Raw genomic sequence first — 17,770 nt, forward strand, 5'->3', positions numbered from 1 at the left:
TGTGCGTGCACAGCATGTGTGTGTGAAAGAGTGAGAGAGAGTCGACTGTTGGGCTTCCTAGAGTGTGCGCGGGTGTGTTTGCATTTGTGTGAAGTGTGTTCTCAGAGGGCTTTTGCCTGGACCGTAGCGGCGGTTTGGCCTCCCTAGCATCTTAAAACTGAGGCGGTCTGAATAGCCTCCTGGAGGATGAGTCATAGTGGGTAAAGCTAAAGCAGAGCTTCAGCAGGTCTGTCGAGCAGGAGGCGGCTCATTGTACATTGATACGAGTGGGTGTTTAAGTGTTGACACGTGTGTACATTTCCATAAGATGTAGCCAATAGATGACAGGCATTTGGACCCAATCATGTTGCTGCTTATTTTATTGTAATGAGTTAACAGTGTTGTGCATGGTTTTTATGCATGGTTATTATATGGTTAATCATCGTTTTCTACCAGCGAGTGGTGTCCTGAACATAAATCGTTTAAATGTTCTATTTAAAGTTCTCAGATTCAAGTATATAAACAGAGTGAGCCTACAATAAACCATCTGCAGGCCTGCTGCATGTAGCTGCCTAAACTGGACACACTTGACATTTTGGGATCATTCACATAACAAACTAGTCTCTGTACTCTCTGTTGATGCTAATTCTATTTCAGTTTTGGCCACGTCTCTTTTAAATTTAGCCTCTTTTTATACAGTCTTTGTCCCGCCCTTCACCCTGACACCGCCACTCTATTTGACAGGGAGCCAAGGAAGGTGGTGCTGCACAAGGGCTCTACTGGTCTGGGCTTCAACATCGTTGGCGGGGAGGATGGAGAAGGGATCTTCGTCTCCTTCATCCTGGCTGGAGGCCCGGCTGACCTGAGCGGGGAGCTGAGGAGGGGCGACAGGATTCTCTCAGTTAGTATTTTTAGCTTCAAGCTTTCTGTTTACCCACATCAACAACTAAAACAAGTCTGAGGCAGAGAGGTTTTCAGCCAACTCCTGCTGTCAGAATAATGATGATAACATTAAGGAGGGACTGTGTTTAGAAAGCCAGCAAATATCTGCCCCACAAATGTCCTTGAGCAAGACATTAAATCCAAATGGACTCTTAGGGAGCTTAGCTGCCCTCTGCCCTGAAGTCTGTGTTTGACTGGTTTATTTTCAGCTTGCTTTTAATCTGGCAGCATATTGCATCATGTATGGAAAAAACGAGTCAGTCAAAAAAGATAACTGATGACTCATCAGCTGACATCGTTAAAAAATTGTACATTTTCATACTTGTTTACTAATTTTATTGAGTAATTCAGTTTATTATTAGTAAGTCTTGAAACCATCTATTTTGAGCATAGACTTTGTTCTTTGCTACATTTGTTTTTCTGTACAGGTCTCAAGGATCACATGATTCCAGCCATCTTAAAAATCTAACCAGTTTTCTTACCAAATGTCCCCTTTTTGCTTTTTAAAGTTGTATTTATTTATTTTTTAAACAGGTGAATGGTGTGAATCTAAGGAATGCCACACATGAGCAGGCAGCTGCAGCACTGAAGAGAGCTGGGCAGACCGTTACCATCATTGCTCAATACAGGCCTGAAGGTAAGACCCTAAAATCTCATGTAATGTGTGAATATGTCATTGTACCAAGATGGGGCTTACACTCTGAAATCAAATAAGTCATTCAGGTTATCTTGCTCCTATTCCTGTGAAATTGGTTGATGCCTCTGAGTTTATATTAAGTCAAATGCAATGTGCTTATTTATGTGAAATAGCTAATTAAAAAATAAAATGAAATTAAGGCAGCATAAGTGCAAGTATTTGTATCCTTAACTGTGACCGGAGAGCTCAAACTTTAGACCGCTCTAAAGTTCAGAGGAAGGATATCCTTGATAAGGTCATCTCGGGCAAACAGCTCTCGCTGTGAGCACAGAAACCCCATCAACCTGCTGTTCAAACCTTCTGTTTGAGAGCACCAGCCAATTAGAAAAAAGTTGCAACCTTGTAGCAAGATCCAGTATAAATATTCCTCCCCTAAACCCTTGATATCATGATTGGTGGTCCTCGGTAATGCAATCGAACTAAAGTACTGATTTGAATATATGTTGGGGTCTTTTGTTTTAGTCTGTATTGATGTGTGACAGTGAAGAGATGACAGGAAAGCTGGGAGAAAGACCAGTGGAGGGCATGGCCTCTGCATTAGCCTTACAGCATAACACTCACTTGCTGTATCCAGTGAGCTAATCCAGCCCCCAAACTAGAGTACTTGTAATCTGATAATGTTCAACTCCACTGTATGAGAACAACCAGTTTTAGAAGTTAATTCAACCACTTACTCCACTTTAATGTGAATGCAAATATTGCTACTTTCTCTTTGGTAATTATTATTTTGCAGATTATAAAATTTAAATGTACTCACATATTTTGTTATGTGCTATTATAGATAATCAGCTCCCGTAGGAACATCAAAGTGATACACAAAGAATGAATAATTATAATTATTTTGTACCATGAGATGTTTTACTTTTATTTTAAGGATTAATTTTGTGACTTGTGTTGCAGTAAGGAGTCTAAACATTTGTTTTGCAAAACAGTTATTCAATTTAAAATGTTTCAGTTGTGGTGCAGCGTAAAGATGTGCCGTAATGTTTCTTCCATTATGTTCATTTCTTTTCAAACATTCCGATTTCCTGTGGTCCAGGCATGCCTTGTACTTCCCCCCCTCCTCTTCTGTGTGCACTGGAGGACTGCATTGTGGGAAATGTAGGAACGATTGTTTTGAGACTCACAGCAGGCACCGAAAATCACGATATCTCGGCTTCATGTGTTTTGGTTCTTTTTCTACATGTCTCTCGCAAGCCCAGCTTTATAACAATGTTGATTAAATATCTATTTAATGGTGCAATCGGGTTTACCTGGTACCGCGGCCCATGCGCACTCAGATCGGGCTGCAAACGAGGACAGCGCAGCGGATAGGCCGGCTTTCAGCGAGTATTCGGTCGGGGGCGGCTCTTGTGGCAGCAGCCCGAAGTGTTGAGCCAACTGCAAGGCGGGCAAACGAAACCGCTGTTGTCCTTCCCTGTTCAAACTCTGGGCTGTCTGTACACACAGACCCGCACAGCGATGGAAAGAGGCGACTAAGCGGAAAGTTGCTAGCTCCGCTTCCATTTCGATACCAGAGGGGGGGAAACCTTTAACGCACCCGAAGTGAAGAGGTGGAAAGCGGCAAACTTTTATGTCTACCAGCCAGTACGGGCGATGATGGGGGATGGGCTCGGATACAACAGCAGAAGAGCAGAAGCCGCATGAACTCCCTAATGGCTGGATGAAGAAACTACCGGCAGCCACAGCGAGATAATACCCAGAGTTTTCTCCAACGAAGGTGAGACGAAGGTCGAAGGTGTCGGCAAACACCGACGGGGGTGAAACGCGAACAAAGAGTGAGTTACACTGTAGAACATGTTTGTGTTGGTTGCCAGTACAGCCCGTAGTTTGCTGCTCTTCGCCTGTACTTTGACTCCTGTAGGACAAAGTAAAGTGTGAGCACTTCATTCATAAGCCACGAGGAAGCCTTGGTGCGATATTATACCTGCTCTCTTTAACATCAGTCTTAAGATGAATTCGTTACAGTGGCAAACATGTGATCGCCTCACCCATACTGTGGTTAACACAAGTATGTCTACGGTAAACTGCTGCCATTACCTGGACTCCATTCACGACTTTTCATCACTTTTTACTCCATGTAAAACCTACTTGGAGGCAGGTGAAGTCGCTTTAGGTTGTAATTAATACCCCAAAGAGAGATTTCATTGAGCATTTACTTTAGTGTTCTTATGTAACCTAAACCTATAGGCGGAGGCACAGAGGTGTGGTCAAACAGGTGTGTGTGTGTCAGTTTTGCGACTTCACCTGCGCATTATGACTTTCTGACCACAGATCCATTTTCCAAGCTGACAAAAGCAGAATTCACGTGTTGCCCTTATTTCCAACATTAGCAGTCGATTCAACAAAATGGCACCACTCCTTCTTTTAATGCTGAATTAAAGCTTGGCTGTGAATTGTGGCTGTATTTCTTAGTGCTCCAGTCATTCTCTGTAGGTGTACCTGAACACGCTGCACTTAATACTGCAGCAACAATGGAGAGGATATTGCGAGCTGAGTTTTCAGGTTGGACTATGACAGGAATGTGACGGGGCATAAGTCGTAGCATGCTCGCTCCATATTTCGTTGTCTTTCAGTAAAACATCAGCCTGAACTGTCCAATAACTCTCCAAGGTCACTGAAACCGAGGCGGAGTGGGATCTGTGAGTTAGATTGGGGTTAAAGTCTATGAAAGGCTTAGACTGAGATCAAAAACTGATAAAAGTGCGGTGTTGGGTTTCTTCCCTGTGAGTTTATGTTGTCTCGCATGTTGGGTCATTCAGGCAGGTTCTTGAATAATGATGTGGTTAGAAGAGAAGAAGCTTTGTTTTTCATACCAATGCTTTCAGTCCTGTGCCCCCTTTGTGACTCAGTGATAGACAATTATCTGTTTGTATACAGTTTTAAACTACTCTAAACGAACGAGTCAAGTGCTGGCAAATGATTGACTTCCTGCATCCCCTCTGGTGACCTGAGATCTGTGGCCAGTAATTCTGCTGGCATCCTAAAGGGGTGTGTGTATGTGTGTGTGAGACATGATGTTCATTTAAGTTTGGAGCAGGAGGAACCCCCAGTGAGCAGTACAAGGACAGTCAATCTGGGGGGGAAGTGGAGAGAGTGAGAGCTAGTTTGTGCCAGGCAAAATGCCTGGAGTATACTCTGTGGTGCTGGGGCCTGAGCATCCATGGGCCTGTGATCGAAGGCCAACACTGAAACTACAAGAAGCCACAATGGGGCACACAAGCTGCGGTGGGAGGGCCCCCAACTCTCAGTGGCTTTCTGGAGCATTGCCAGGCCTTTAACTCACATTAAGCGATGGAAGTGAAGGGTGTAGATCCACACACTGCTGCCCTGCCCCGACATCAATGAGTGTAATTACTCCAGAATCTTTGCATTTAAGGAGTGGGAGGAGGGCCGTGAAGGAAATGTTACCCTCTGAGCACCCTCATTAAACTCACAAGTGTGCATTATGGGCTTTTGTAGAAATATTTTAGGCAGGGTCTACATGTACCTTCCACGCTGTAATATCGGGGAAGGGGGTGTGCGCGTTCACTGGCTCGACTATTCCTGTCAACATAACGCACACTCACATTACAAGTACATGCCTGCTGTGTTGCATAACTGGATCAAAAGCGAAGCGACCGTCCCCCAAAATAAAAAAGCTGTTCGACTAATGAGGACACGCAGTGGGAGTGAGAGGTGCAGAATAGTCCCAGTTTCTATTAGCTGTCTCTCTTTTTTTTTTTTTTTTTTTTTTTTTTTTTTTCCTGTGGGTCACTCCTAAAAATACAGGCTACCTCATGAGTATTAATCGCTTTAAGAAACCAGGATTTAACATGTATAATTTTGGGCTGAAGATGGGCTTGTGAGCAGAGATGTCACTGAATGATTTATGTTGGATTGATCCCCTGTAAGAGCTGGGCTGGTCTTGAATGTCTCAATCGATAACCTGACTTGTTCTTAACCGGACAGATATAGCTGTTCTTAAATGAAGAGTCTTATCAGATAATTGTGGCTTGTTTCTGTTTTTCTGAAAGTATTTCCTGTTAGAGAAGCCTCAGACTGTTTCTTTGGTAATGTATGATGTAGCCAGTGGAAATGAAAGAGCTCTTGTTTTTTCTTTTATGCTTTGTCGATCATTTGTTAAATAGCACGTGTCCGGGAAACAGCAGGAGAAGCTATTTTGAGTGATGACATTATCATTTTTTTAGCTTGTGACTCAGTTGCTTTTACAGTTTACAGGTGTTTATTTAATGCCTTAGTCAAATACCTGGTTGATTTCTACTGCCCAAATTACCTTGACACGATGACATCAAGCTAATATTTTAACCCCCCTTCCCCCTAAAACATGTGGGTAGACTATCTCTTGGGCTGATTGTTAACATGGCTAGCACACAGTTATAAATTGCTTTGATTTGCATCCCTACTTGTGAGTGATCAGATGTTTAAATGCTGTTGTTATGGGAGATTTGAGCTTGTTCTCATTTGTATTAGATTTTCATCTGATTTCCGGACTGTCAAGGCACGCTGATGAAAGATTGGTTTGCGTTACTCTACCTCCACGTGCTTGATATTTCAGGCAGGACTAACAATCAATACAGGGCTGAGGTTTCAGTACAGTGGTAGTGTTCTCCTGTGGTGATGTTGTGGAAGGTTTGTGACCCTCATTCAGCACCATCACAGCCTGCTCTTTTTTGTTTTGTTTTAAAGGGGGAGCTATAATGCTTTTCCGTATTTTACATATAAAAGGTATGCTGATATTAATGGTCAGTGCTCTTAACAAACACGAGTCAAGACCAACACATCGAAACTCTTGGTTCCATGGTTTTTTTCACTGAAAGCAGATATACCTGTTATGATGGTCTCATGCCTACAGCTCCGGCTATGAGCACAGAGGCCCCGCCCACTGTCTGTTTAGACCTTCTGCTAGCGAGGGGCAGCCAATCTAAAGGCTCGTGAATCATTATGCTAGAGGTTAAAATAGGAGCTAATAGGTTCTCTTTCAAATGTGTACCGGGTTAAGCTTCCCTTATTGTTTTATATGGCCTGACTCCAAAATTGCCGGAAATGAGTTTATTTTACACAAGTTGATTAAAGCTAGTGTTTTTCTTTTCCTTGTTAGTTAGTTACTGTGTTGTGGTGTACACAGATTTACTGCAGAATTCATGTATTCTGGTGTCACCATCATCAAGAAGGTGTGGCAGCAATTTGTAGTTATCTTATAGTCCCCCCCCCCATCTTCCTCCAGAGGCTTAAAACTGATTGTAGTTCTGCTTCTCTTCGGTGCTCACTGAACTTAAATGAATCATTTGGCTATTAGGATTTTGATCAAGCTAATCATTTAGCTTTGTCAAATGTGCACTTGCCCTGGGTTGCTGGTTCAGTTCTCAGGTTGCTGGCATTGTAAAGCAGGTCTCTCTGTATTTAGCAACTCTTTGTCTTCTCCCTCAGCCCCTCCTTCCCCAAGCTGCAGCTTCTTGTGCTGCTTTTCTCTCCTCTCTCCTGTGCCTGAAAGCCAAGTGGACTAGTCTGAATGGCTGTTTCCGTGTGCGCTGTCCCTGTTCTAGGAGTGCTACACTGTTGCTGTTGGTTACAGGCAGTCAGGCGGTGTCTGGTTACCTCACCTTGCAGCGTCACTCTGTTGTATCGTTAACCCTTTGAGCAGAGATCAGGGTGGAGCGCTGTCACCGGGCCTGGGCCGGATCCATGTTTGCTTTGAAAATCCTTTTGGTTTCGGCAGGGGGTTATAGATCAGCAACCTGAAGCTTGTTTTTGCACCTGCTCAGAATTTTTTCCGCGAGCTTGGACTAACTAAATCATCTTTGTAGGCGTAGGTGTTTGTTTTTCAAGGCTGCTTCTAGGCTTGTTTGACAGAATATGGACTTTGATCTCTTGTTGTTCAAATTACAGGAAGTGTTGCCAGCTATTGATGATTAAGCTGTGAGGTACCCCTACGGGCATGCCAGTCAACTCGATATGCGGAATAAATTTGGATGAGATTCTTTTCCGCTGGTTCTTTCATAGGTTAATTAATATCAGGGCATAGATGTGTCATCGTTACAGCAATATTCCATCTCATCACATGCCAGTAATAATTTGATTCATTTGTGTACAGCTACATTTATGAGGATATGCAAGCTGTGCGACATGAAACAGTGGAGTAGAGGATACATTTAAGTGACTAAATTGCTTGTTCACAGTGCTGTCTTTATACTGCTCCAGCACATCCTTTGTGTGATCACATGAGCACCTTAGCCTACTTGTTTTTCTGGCTGCATCTGCTGTTCTGTTTATCTGGCTGTGTGCTGCATGGTGCGGTGGCCTTGCTCGTTCCAGCAGCCCGGGCCCAGAGCTCGCTGTGCACAGCAGGCTAATGAGAGCATTCTTAATGAGCGGGTCCAGGTGGATTCATACATCATCCCTGTGCTCCTGAGCAGCAACTGGATTTACACACCTATGACAAATGGTCATGCATTTGAAATTGTTGGAGGCCTTCGCTTTTTTTAACCACACTAAAGAGCCTGTGTTGAACCTAATTAATCCCTGTAATTAATCACCTGACGTGAAAGATGACTGGATGTGTGAGGCAGATCTGTGATAAACCATCAGTTCCTGGGGTCATTAATCAGCCTAAGGATTCGCTCAACCTTTCCTCTCTTTACTGTAGCTCACTGCAGCACTGACCGAGGCACAGCTCTCCAATTATACTGTAGTGAAACAAGAAGGCAGAGGCCAACCCTCCTGTTTGGTCTTTTTATTCAAGATGTAATGCACCAAGTTAACTTTGAGCGCATTAACCGTAAAAATTCAAAGGGAAAGTTTATTCTCCAGAACCCGCCGCTGACACAGTTTCTGTTTGTTTCCCGCTACACAGAGTATAGTCGCTTTGAGTCCAAGATCCACGACCTGAGGGAGCAGATGATGAACAGCAGCATGAGCTCAGGATCAGGCTCCCTGCGCACTAGTGAGAAGCGCTCCCTATATGTCAGGTAAAGTCGGCACACCCACACACACACACTCATGTTTGTACTCACAACATGCAATTCTAAGATCTCACTATTGCATAACAAACCTCAGCTCGTCTGCAGGGGAAGACAAAGCCCAAACACACGTGTTGTTAAAATCGGCCACACTGTTAGAGTAGCAGCACGATATAAATGTCATAGATCACATGTTAAAATCTTATTTTTTTATGCTAAGCATTTCGCGCGATATCATTGAATTCAGGCCACTGGGTTCACACTATTCATCACCATCTAAAGAAAGATGAACAGACATTCCCTGTTGTTGTTTTGATGCCTGCTATGACAATGACTTTGTTTAATGTCGACTGACAGGGGAGCTTGTTGAGATGACCTGTGTTATGACACTTTGGGCAAGTTGCCAAACTGGATTGGGCTCATTTAGGAATTGAAACAGGTGGCAACCTTCTGTTCATATAAATGCATTGAGTCGCAGGGCTCAAGGTGAAAGGACTGTGTGATGTAACACCACAGTCAAAAGTGCTTCCCCATATTTCTGCTGAAGCACTAATTCATTTCACTTTACCCTTTCAGTTCTGACAGCCAAGCTGCCTCTTCAGTTGTTTTTAACTATCAGAATATTAAAACTACTCCTGAAAGTAGCTCGGATCTTATCGGGATGTCTCAGAAGGTACATAAGTGTTATTACATTGGAGGCCTGCTATGGTCAGAGGAGTATCATGAGTAATGCCTCTCATATACACTGATTCCTGTGAGGCATGTAGAGCCTAGCCTGCTCCTGTGCAGGTGACTAAGCCCGCAGTTATGTAGGAAAAGCTATGTAGTTTTGCCGGCTAATGCGGGAGCCGCCATGTCCACCCAGCCCAGTCTCAGGAATGTGGAAATCTTTTAGTCTAAAAGTATCGCATTTTCTCTCACTGTCTGTGTTAAGCTACCATAAAATGGCTATGGGAAAGAATTTGATTATCACTCCTCAGCCTGTGTTGAAGGTGCTTTCGATTCCCTGGTGAGCACACAAAGAGATAAGCTATATTGCACCATGACAGTTTCACCAGTAGTGTTTATGTATTGGCGTTCCCAGTTTCAGTTGGCATGAGCAGACTGGCTCAAGCCTTTAGAACAGAGGAGAAAAATGCATGTTGAGCTCAGTCTGTCTGTCCACTAGAGTATGGCGTAGCCTGTAGATATAGGCTTATGGGTCAAGGGAAGTTTAAACCTGTAAAACAGGTAGTTTTAGCTTCAGTTGTAGCTGTGGGTTTACCTGTCAGACAAGATAGTGACGCACCTGGACAGATGGTAAACGTGGACTATTGACGTGGAAAGTATGTGGCAACAGCAAATGAAAATAAATGGCATGCCTTAGTAAATGTCTGAAGTTGCTTTCTGTTGCACTTTTTAAAAATTGTTTGGTAAATGTATAAATGAGTTTGATTCAAGTGTGACTGTATATGGCTTTGTCACTAAATATGAGTGACATGTCTGACTGCAGTACTGTGTAAAAGTTTTAGGCAGGTGAGAAAAAATTCTGTAAACAAAGAATGCTTTCAAAAATGGAAGTGTTAATCACTTATTTTCATCAATCAACAAAATGCAGTGAATGAACAAAAGAGAAATCTAAAGCAAATCAATATTTGGTGTGACCGCCCTTTGCTTTCAAAACAGCATCAATTCTTCCAGGTACACTTGCACACAGCTTTTGAAGGAACTTGGCTGGTGGTTGTTCCAAACATCTTGGAGAACTAAGCCCAGATCTTCTGTGGATGTAGGCTTCCTCACGTCTTCTGTCTCTTCATGTAATCCCAGACACACTCGATGATGTTGAGTGGGCTCTGTGGGGCCATACCATTACTTCCAGTACTTCTTGTTCTTCTTTACGCTGACGATAGTTCTTAATGACTTTGGCTGTATATTTGGGGTTGTTGTCCTGCTACAGAATACATTTGGGGCCAATAAACAATCATTTTAATTTCTGAAAGCATTCTTTGTTTACAGCATTTTTTCCTCACCTCCCTAAAACCTTTGCTTAGTACTGTATATCAGCTATAGTGTTTCTAAATGCCAAATATTTAAAATGTTGTCAAATCACAGCCCACATGTAAGCAATGTGAAGTAACAGACAAAGTAACAAAGAGCAATTATGTAATGCTGCAGAGTCAGAACTGTCATTTTGTGCCAACTTCGAACGCTCGGTACAGTAATTCGATCAGAGATACAAGATGAAAGAGCGTAACCAAAGGCTTTGTTTTTGCAGAGCTTTGTTTGACTACGATCGAACGAGGGACAGCTGTCTGCCCAGCCAAGGCCTGAGCTTCTCTTATGGGGATATCCTTCATGTCATAAACGCTTCTGATGATGAGTGGTGGCAGGCGAGGCTTGTCACACCTCACGGAGAGAGTGAGCAGATTGGGGTCATTCCAAGCAAGAAAAGGTATCACTCCTCTTCATTTGCAGCGGTGTGCGAATGCCAGACGAGGCTAATGTGATTACTCCTATTCATGCCCGGCCTGAACTTGATATATTTCTCTCTCTTTCCCTAGAGTGGAGAAGAAGGAGCGGGCCAGGTTAAAAACAGTCAAGTTCCACGCCAGGACAGGCATGATTGAGTCTAACAGGGTAAGTGTAGAGGGCCAGCTGCTCCCTGCCCTGGTGCCAGAGCGGCTGTCTTCAGAGCTGCTGCTGGGCTCCCAGGGAGATGGCCTACTTCCCCCCTGAGTGTGGGAAAGGAACCAGCACCTGCTCACTGAAGCAAGCACAAAAAGCTCTCGAATTACTATATAGATTACCCAGAGGCTCCGCGAAGAGGAAGAGGTTTCCACAACCTCCACAACCTCCACAGCTCGTGCACTCAGTGATATTAAGAAATGTGCACTTGCAAAATGTCTGCACGTCTGTCAGAAGACAATCTCTCAGATGTAATTTGCAGAAGCATAAATCAGCTTTAATTTTGTCTGTATTATTTTCTGTGGTACAAGGATTAAATTTATTGAAGATGTTTAATTTGGTAAACGGATGCCTGTTTCCTTCACATTGATGTGCCATTCATATCCACCCATTACCTGCCTCTCATTTTCATTATTTAATGTGAATTGTTTGTTTACATTTCATTTGTTTTTGTTTGATTTTGCATGGGTGTTGAAGTACCTTCATTGAAACCCATTCTGTTTTTGTTTTCACCCTCTCATTGAACCCCCCTCCCTCCCTCCCTTCCTCCCCTCTCTCACCCACACATCAAATAGCAGCCAGTCAAAGTAAAGCGCAAAAAAAGCTTCAACCTCTCACGCAAGTTCCCGTTTTACAAGAGCAAGGAGAATATTGTGCAGGAGTTGGTGGAGTCTGAACGTGAGTACCAGCTGTGTGATTGGGGTGTGCGGTGGTGGTGGTGGGGGAGGGGTGTTTTCATCCTTTTTCCCCTTCATGCTTCAATTCTGTTTCTCAACTTTCATCTTTCCGCTCACCTCCAGGGATGGTTTGTGCGATGGCATCACTCTCATCCCTTTCTCACTGTCCCAGAGAGATGCCCCATACGCCACGAGCCAGCGTCACTGAGCTGGAGATGTGGGGTTCTCTCTGGTGTGTCTGTCTGTGGGCTCCGGAGGAGTGTTCCAACTGTGTGTGTGCTGCCAGCTGGGTGTGTTCTCGGCTGTATTAACACACACGCCTTCTAATGCTGTGATGCTACTCCTTGTATATAAGGCCTGATCAATTTCCCAGTCAGTCACTGACCCACAACAGGAAGAATCTCATTAACCGGACTGAAGCTTTTACACTTAACAGGTCAAAATCCCATTTTAATGGGATTGGGCTTGTGTAATTGAAAGGCCGTGGCTTACTATGAACAAAGTGGAGCTCAGGCTAAATGAGTACCACAGCGCCGTGTGTCAGTGGGCCTGGCGAGCACTACACAGCACTCCTCTCTCTCTCTCTCTCTCTCTCTCTCCCTGCCCAAACTCTCACTAACCTCTTCTTCTTCCTGTCTGCTTTCTTCTCTTGGTTTCTGCTCTCACCTGTCGGGACACCTAGGACTTCCCAGGGTTAAGCGATGACTTTTATGGATCAAAGAGTTTGAGTAAGTGTGTGGTTGTACTGTGTCAAGCAGCTGTCCCCTGAGCTCAGAGAAAAATGCTTTGTCTCCGCAGGCCCAGCTGGGAATGCAAAAAAAGAAAAAAAATTTAGAGTGACACACACAAACCTATCTGTGTGCTCACAGAAAAAAAACACACTCACACACCTACTCAGATTCACAGTGTATATATATTTTTTAAAAATGCATTCCCAAGAGAGGCTGGGTGAGCATTACACTTATTTTGAATGTCTCACAACATTTTTCTACATGTTTTGTCATACAAGGTCACACAGAGTTACAATACATCACCAGAGCAGGGTGTTGCTTTATTCCCCAAAGTCAACCAGCTCCTGCCTCCCTTCTCTCTACAGTGTAGCGCTGTATGTTTTCAGCCTTTTCTATGCTATGAAATCAGCTGCCACCAGCACAGATCTAGCAATAGGAAACACTGGCCTGGGGATTGTGGGTCATTTGGGATATTATCACAGGAAGCACTTAATTTCCTATTGCTTGCACCTAAAACCACTTCCCAAATACTGCCAGAGCATGGCTGCTGCACCAAACCAGACTTCTGCTTTCGTTGTTCCCCTTTTTCTTATGTGGCTTAGTTGCTGAGAAACAGAGTGCTTTTCTTTTTTCCCTTTTTGTCCTTTGAGGCAGGTGAAACTAAATTTCACCCATAGGAAAAGAATTGACTTGGATGCCACTGTGGTTATGGTTTTGTAAAATGATCTGAAACTCTCTTGCTTTTGCAGAATGCCTGACATCCAACACAAGTGACAGCGAAAGTAGTTCGAGTGAGTCACCTTTAATTTCTCATGGTCTCTCTGGTTTCTTTTACTCTGCCCACATAGATGAATAACACGGTAGATGTCCTTAAATGTACGTGTGAAATTATATCTGCAACCTAATATTTCATTTTGGAGTTTTATCAGCTGTGGCAGCTTTATGTAATTCCTTCAGACAGGATGTAAAATTTCATTTTTTTTTTAATTTTTGTTGTTACAGAGGGTCAGGAGGACACAATTCTTTCCTATGAGCCAGTCATTCGACAGGAAAGTAAGTGAAATCGCTTCTCCACAATCTGTCATGCTGTAGATTTTCTGTTTTACATTTATCCTCACTTGCCTTCTCTGTTCCTGATTCAGTCCACTATACAAGACCTGTGATAATTTTGGGCCCAATGAAGGACAGAATAAATGATGACCTCATCTCTGAGTTCCCCCACAAGTTTGGCTCGTGTGTACCACGTGAGTTGACAACACGCAACACCTCTACACAGTACGCTAAACAAAATAGCAGCAACAAAAATAAACTTTTTCCATTCACTTCTGCAGATACAACTCGTCCTAGGCGAGAGAACGAGATTGACGGCCAGGACTACCACTTTGTGGGCTCGAGAGAGCAAATGGAGAAGGATATCCAGGATAATAAGTTTATTGAAGCGGGCCAGTTCAACGAGAACCTCTATGGGACAAGCATCTTGTCTGTCAGAACTGTGGCTGAGAGGGTAGGCATCGAGCATTTCTCTGTGGGCTTGGGTTACCAGATTGGGTGGCGTGTTAAATCAGAAAGCATTAAATTTTCACCACTATGAGTATTTTAAAGTATTCTCTACTTGCCTACAGGGGAAACACTGCATTCTGGATGTTTCTGGGAATGCCATAAAACGACTGCAGCAAGCACAACTTTATCCGATTGCCATCTTTATCAAACCAAAATCCATTGAAGCCCTAATGTAAGTCAAAGCTTTTATACATTCTGTCATCAAGATCACAGCTGGTCTGTGTCCGTCATACTAACCGTAACTACTGTCGCTTTCAGGGAGATGAACAAGAGGCAGACATATGAGCAGGCCAATAAAGTCTTTGACAAGGCAGTTAAACTGGAGCAAGACTTTGGGGAGTATTTCACAGGTCAGTCTCATTGCCAACAAAAAGTATTTGTACTTACAATTTGGGATATAGGTTTTGATTTATTTATTTATTTTTTTCAAATATAGGTTTTGATTTATTTTATTTTTTTTAATCTTTTATTTATTTTTCTCAGTGATTGGGTTATTTATTGTCATTGAAGTCTAAAGTCAGTGAATTCTGTGGTTGTATGTAAGTGTATAGGAAATTGACCCTCCAGCTCCCTTGAGCCATGACCTCAGTGAATAATCTTAATCCATGATTCCATGATTTTAAGTTTTATTTACAACCCGATGATGTGTGTTTGTTTATGACTTGGCTTTTTGGCTTCATAAAACAACTGTTGATTGATCAACAGAAGAATTTCTTGATTAGGTTACTTTTGGGGCTGGGCGGGACTCTAGTTCTGATGCAACCAACTAACAAAGTTTCTCTCCCTTTGTTTTTGCCTTCAGCTATTGTACAGGGTGACTCACTAGAGGAGATCTACAACAAAATCAAGCTAATCATTGAGGAGCAGTCTGGGCCCTACATCTGGATCCCCTCCTCAGAGAAACTCTGAGCTCCCTGCCGTCCTCTCTGTATTGGCACAGAGCTCCCCTCCTGCCTCCCAGAGACCCCACCCAAGCCCAAATAGCCCCTCTCCTCACCTCCTTTTTGCAGATATGTTTCATATCAAGTTTTAGTGTCATCATTATGTTACTCTCTAAATGAAAAAGAAGTCTTATCACCATTACTGTGACTGTGCACACCCCTGCATGAGTTTCTCAACAAATCCATTCAAGACTGGAAATGCCATTCCAAAGGAATTTGACAACTGAAAACAAAAGGGAAAAGGAATACATCCTTTTGTGAACTGGGACTGACTGAAGATCAGAAGGTTTTGCAGAAATCTGGAGAGGAGTTGGGAAGTCAAAAAGAAGTTTCAGGGGATCAGAGACAAATCATACCAAGTTGGAACACTTTGTAAATGTTCATCAAATCACATTATAAAAGACACGCAAGACAAGAAGTTGAAGACCAATAAAGGGTTTTTTCTTTTTTTCTAAAAAAGACTGGATAAATCGAGCCCTGCTGATGGTACTGTTCAAGGAGTCATCTCTCTTGTTTATAATGACTGAGGAAATTAGTAGAGGAGCCTACAAACTGATCTATTTATCACAAACCAGCTTGCTGTTTGGTCATCTGCCAGTTGTCTGTGCTGCAGCCGATAAAGACATCTTGGGAGGCAGATCAAGAGGAAGAAGTGCGTTGTGAATCTCTACATTTATATTATGAAATCACAAAATAAATGATGAAATCCTACTGAGATTTTACTACATATTAAAAACTACACATTTTACACTTCACTAGAATTGTCAATTTGGAGGGCTGTTAGTTCCTTTTTTATTTTTATTTTTTTTGTTATTTTTAATTTTTTCTTGTGGGATTTTTTTTGCTTGTGGTTTTTAGCTGCTCTGTGTAAAGGACGGGGGTAGAGAAGTGTAACTGGGCTCTCTGCAAAACACCAAACTGCCTTACATCAAATACAAATTCTGTTTTGTGACTACCTGTTGTCTGTGAGGGAGGCTGAACACAATTGATGAGGAAAATCTTTCCTTTTTGTGACCTCCAACTGTCAGGAGGCCTGACTTGAGTGCAATAGATTAAGAAAAGAAGAAGAAAAAAAATTGCCTCTGTTGGCACTTTCCCTCCCCTGTATTTCAACCCTCTTCCTTTATAATTAAAGAAGAATTTGGCCAATGGATTGCAATTTGGATAGCCAGAGCCTCCCAACTCATGTTGAGCAGCAGATCACCCTATTACACTCTCTGCCTTCCCAGAGGATTCTCTTCTGATTGGTCACACGGTACTGTCGTATCTGCCGCCATGATGGTGGCCTTAAAACGGGTAGAACAAGACAATAATTGTATTGGATGTCCTAAAGATTACTATAACCTATAGATCACTATAACCTGTTTTCAAACCCCCCCGCCCCCGGTCCACCAACCAAAAACACTAAAGTTGGGTTTGAGAAAGCCTACGGTTTGTGCATCTATAAATCGATGAATTCTTAATCTATTGTTGGCAGGTGCTGAAGCACTGTGTTGAGCTCTTGGCACGTCTGGGGGTGAGCTTGGCCAGCTCAGGAATCTTAACATACAGATACCATTTCCCCGTGACTGAACAGCCACGTTTGGGCGTTTGCACAGTTGTCAAATGTGAACAAACTACTCAAAGGCACTGTCGCTTAGTTAAAGCTGTTTCCAAGTGGACAGTGTAATCGGGCTGTACTGTCTTCTTTTTTCTGCAAGGCTGGGAGCTTTTTCAAGGCCATCAGTTTGGTAACCTTTGAGTTTGCTTTGTGGCGTCACCAGGATTGAAATGACCTGCACCATCCTTCCATGCATATCTTGGCACTATATGTTATTGTGTGCATGTGAGAGAGCACGTCTGAAGGAGGAGTGCTGTGGCCCTTGACCCTGTGAACGCTTTTGCTTTCTTCCTCAGCTTTTTTTTTTTTTTTTTTTTTTTTTTGAAGAGTGCAAAGGGATATACTTTTTTTTTTTTTTTTTTTCTTCTCAGAGAGCCAGACCCAAACAAGAAGTGTTAACCTAGACCCCTGGGTCCCTTGCTCTCTCCCACCCACAGAGCACCTGTACCTGCAGGCATTTTCTGAACAGGTGTGCCCACCTGCCAGGCACCACTGCTAAACCAGCTGTCATTACCTGTGTCAAAACCAGAGTTCAGGGAATTACCGAAGGGAACAGAGCCATTTATAAACTGCTTGCAGACTGTTTCAAAGGGTGTGGTAGCTGTACAATGTAAATAAGCCCCCAGCAGATCCCCCTCACCTGTGCTTCATGCATGTGTGAATCAAACTGGGACAAACATGTTTTATAGACCACAAATGTCAGGTAAGTAAAGTTTGAGCTACTCTTGAGATATAATTTCCATACAAATGTGCTGTATTGTTGGTATTTCTCTTCAAATGCCTATTGGAACACTAACTAGTCAGTTGGGAATTCGGTTCCCTCAAGTAGGGCCTGTCTACATGTGATTTCTTGTGGAACGTGTCTGGGTGTATAGATTTTAAAAAAACAAAACGATATATTGTAAAATAAAGTGATGCAGGCAGAAACCTACACAATATCACAGGAAGCAGGAGCATTGATCAATACATTATTAGAGGTTTAGAATTGGTCCACTCTGGTGTTTAGTTGAAATACAGCTG

General features: G+C 42.9%; 1 protein-coding gene and 2 long non-coding RNA genes across 16 annotated transcripts in view; 1 reads left to right on the forward strand and 2 right to left on the reverse strand.

The window, feature by feature from the left end:
• dlg3 (discs, large homolog 3 (Drosophila)) overlaps positions 1-17,683 on the forward strand; it is an 83,578-nt gene extending 65,895 nt beyond the window's left edge. For 6 of the 14 annotated variants that reach the window (XM_025911127.1, XM_019364973.2, XM_019364977.2 and 3 more), the window contains 12 exons: positions 724-880; positions 1,456-1,558; positions 8,472-8,586; positions 10,832-11,008; positions 11,118-11,193; positions 11,817-11,919; positions 13,399-13,440; positions 13,652-13,702; positions 13,792-14,153; positions 14,272-14,381; positions 14,468-14,559; positions 15,012-17,683. In XM_025911127.1, coding sequence (XP_025766912.1) covers positions 724-880; positions 1,456-1,558; positions 8,472-8,586; positions 10,832-11,008; positions 11,118-11,193; positions 11,817-11,919; positions 13,399-13,440; positions 13,652-13,702; positions 13,792-14,153; positions 14,272-14,381; positions 14,468-14,559; positions 15,012-15,118 — 1,495 coding nt within the window. In that variant the 3' untranslated portion in view covers positions 15,119-17,683. Of the gene's footprint in view, positions 1-723; positions 881-1,455; positions 1,559-8,471; positions 8,587-10,831; positions 11,009-11,117; positions 11,194-11,816; positions 11,920-12,600; positions 12,647-13,398; positions 13,441-13,651; positions 13,703-13,791; positions 14,154-14,271; positions 14,382-14,467; positions 14,560-15,011 lie in introns of all 14 variants that reach the window. The other 8 variants (XM_025911140.1, XM_019364993.2, XM_005467471.4 and 5 more) reach the window with 5 other exon arrangements.
• LOC112848113 (uncharacterized) lies at positions 489-8,461 on the reverse strand. Its single transcript, XR_003222056.1, has 2 exons — positions 7,222-8,461; positions 489-853 (listed from the first exon to the last, which is right to left on the reverse strand). It is a non-coding gene; the product is annotated as an uncharacterized LOC112848113 (long non-coding RNA).
• LOC112848115 (uncharacterized) lies at positions 2,338-3,041 on the reverse strand. The gene is made up of 2 exons (XR_003222058.1): positions 2,872-3,041; positions 2,338-2,703 (listed from the first exon to the last, which is right to left on the reverse strand). It is a non-coding gene; the product is annotated as an uncharacterized LOC112848115 (long non-coding RNA).
• Positions 17,684-17,770: the final 87 nt, after the last annotated feature.

Source organism: Oreochromis niloticus, linkage group LG2 (assembly GCF_001858045.2).
Source record: "Oreochromis niloticus isolate F11D_XX linkage group LG2, O_niloticus_UMD_NMBU, whole genome shotgun sequence".
Taxonomy (NCBI): Eukaryota; Metazoa; Chordata; class Actinopteri; order Cichliformes; family Cichlidae; genus Oreochromis; species Oreochromis niloticus.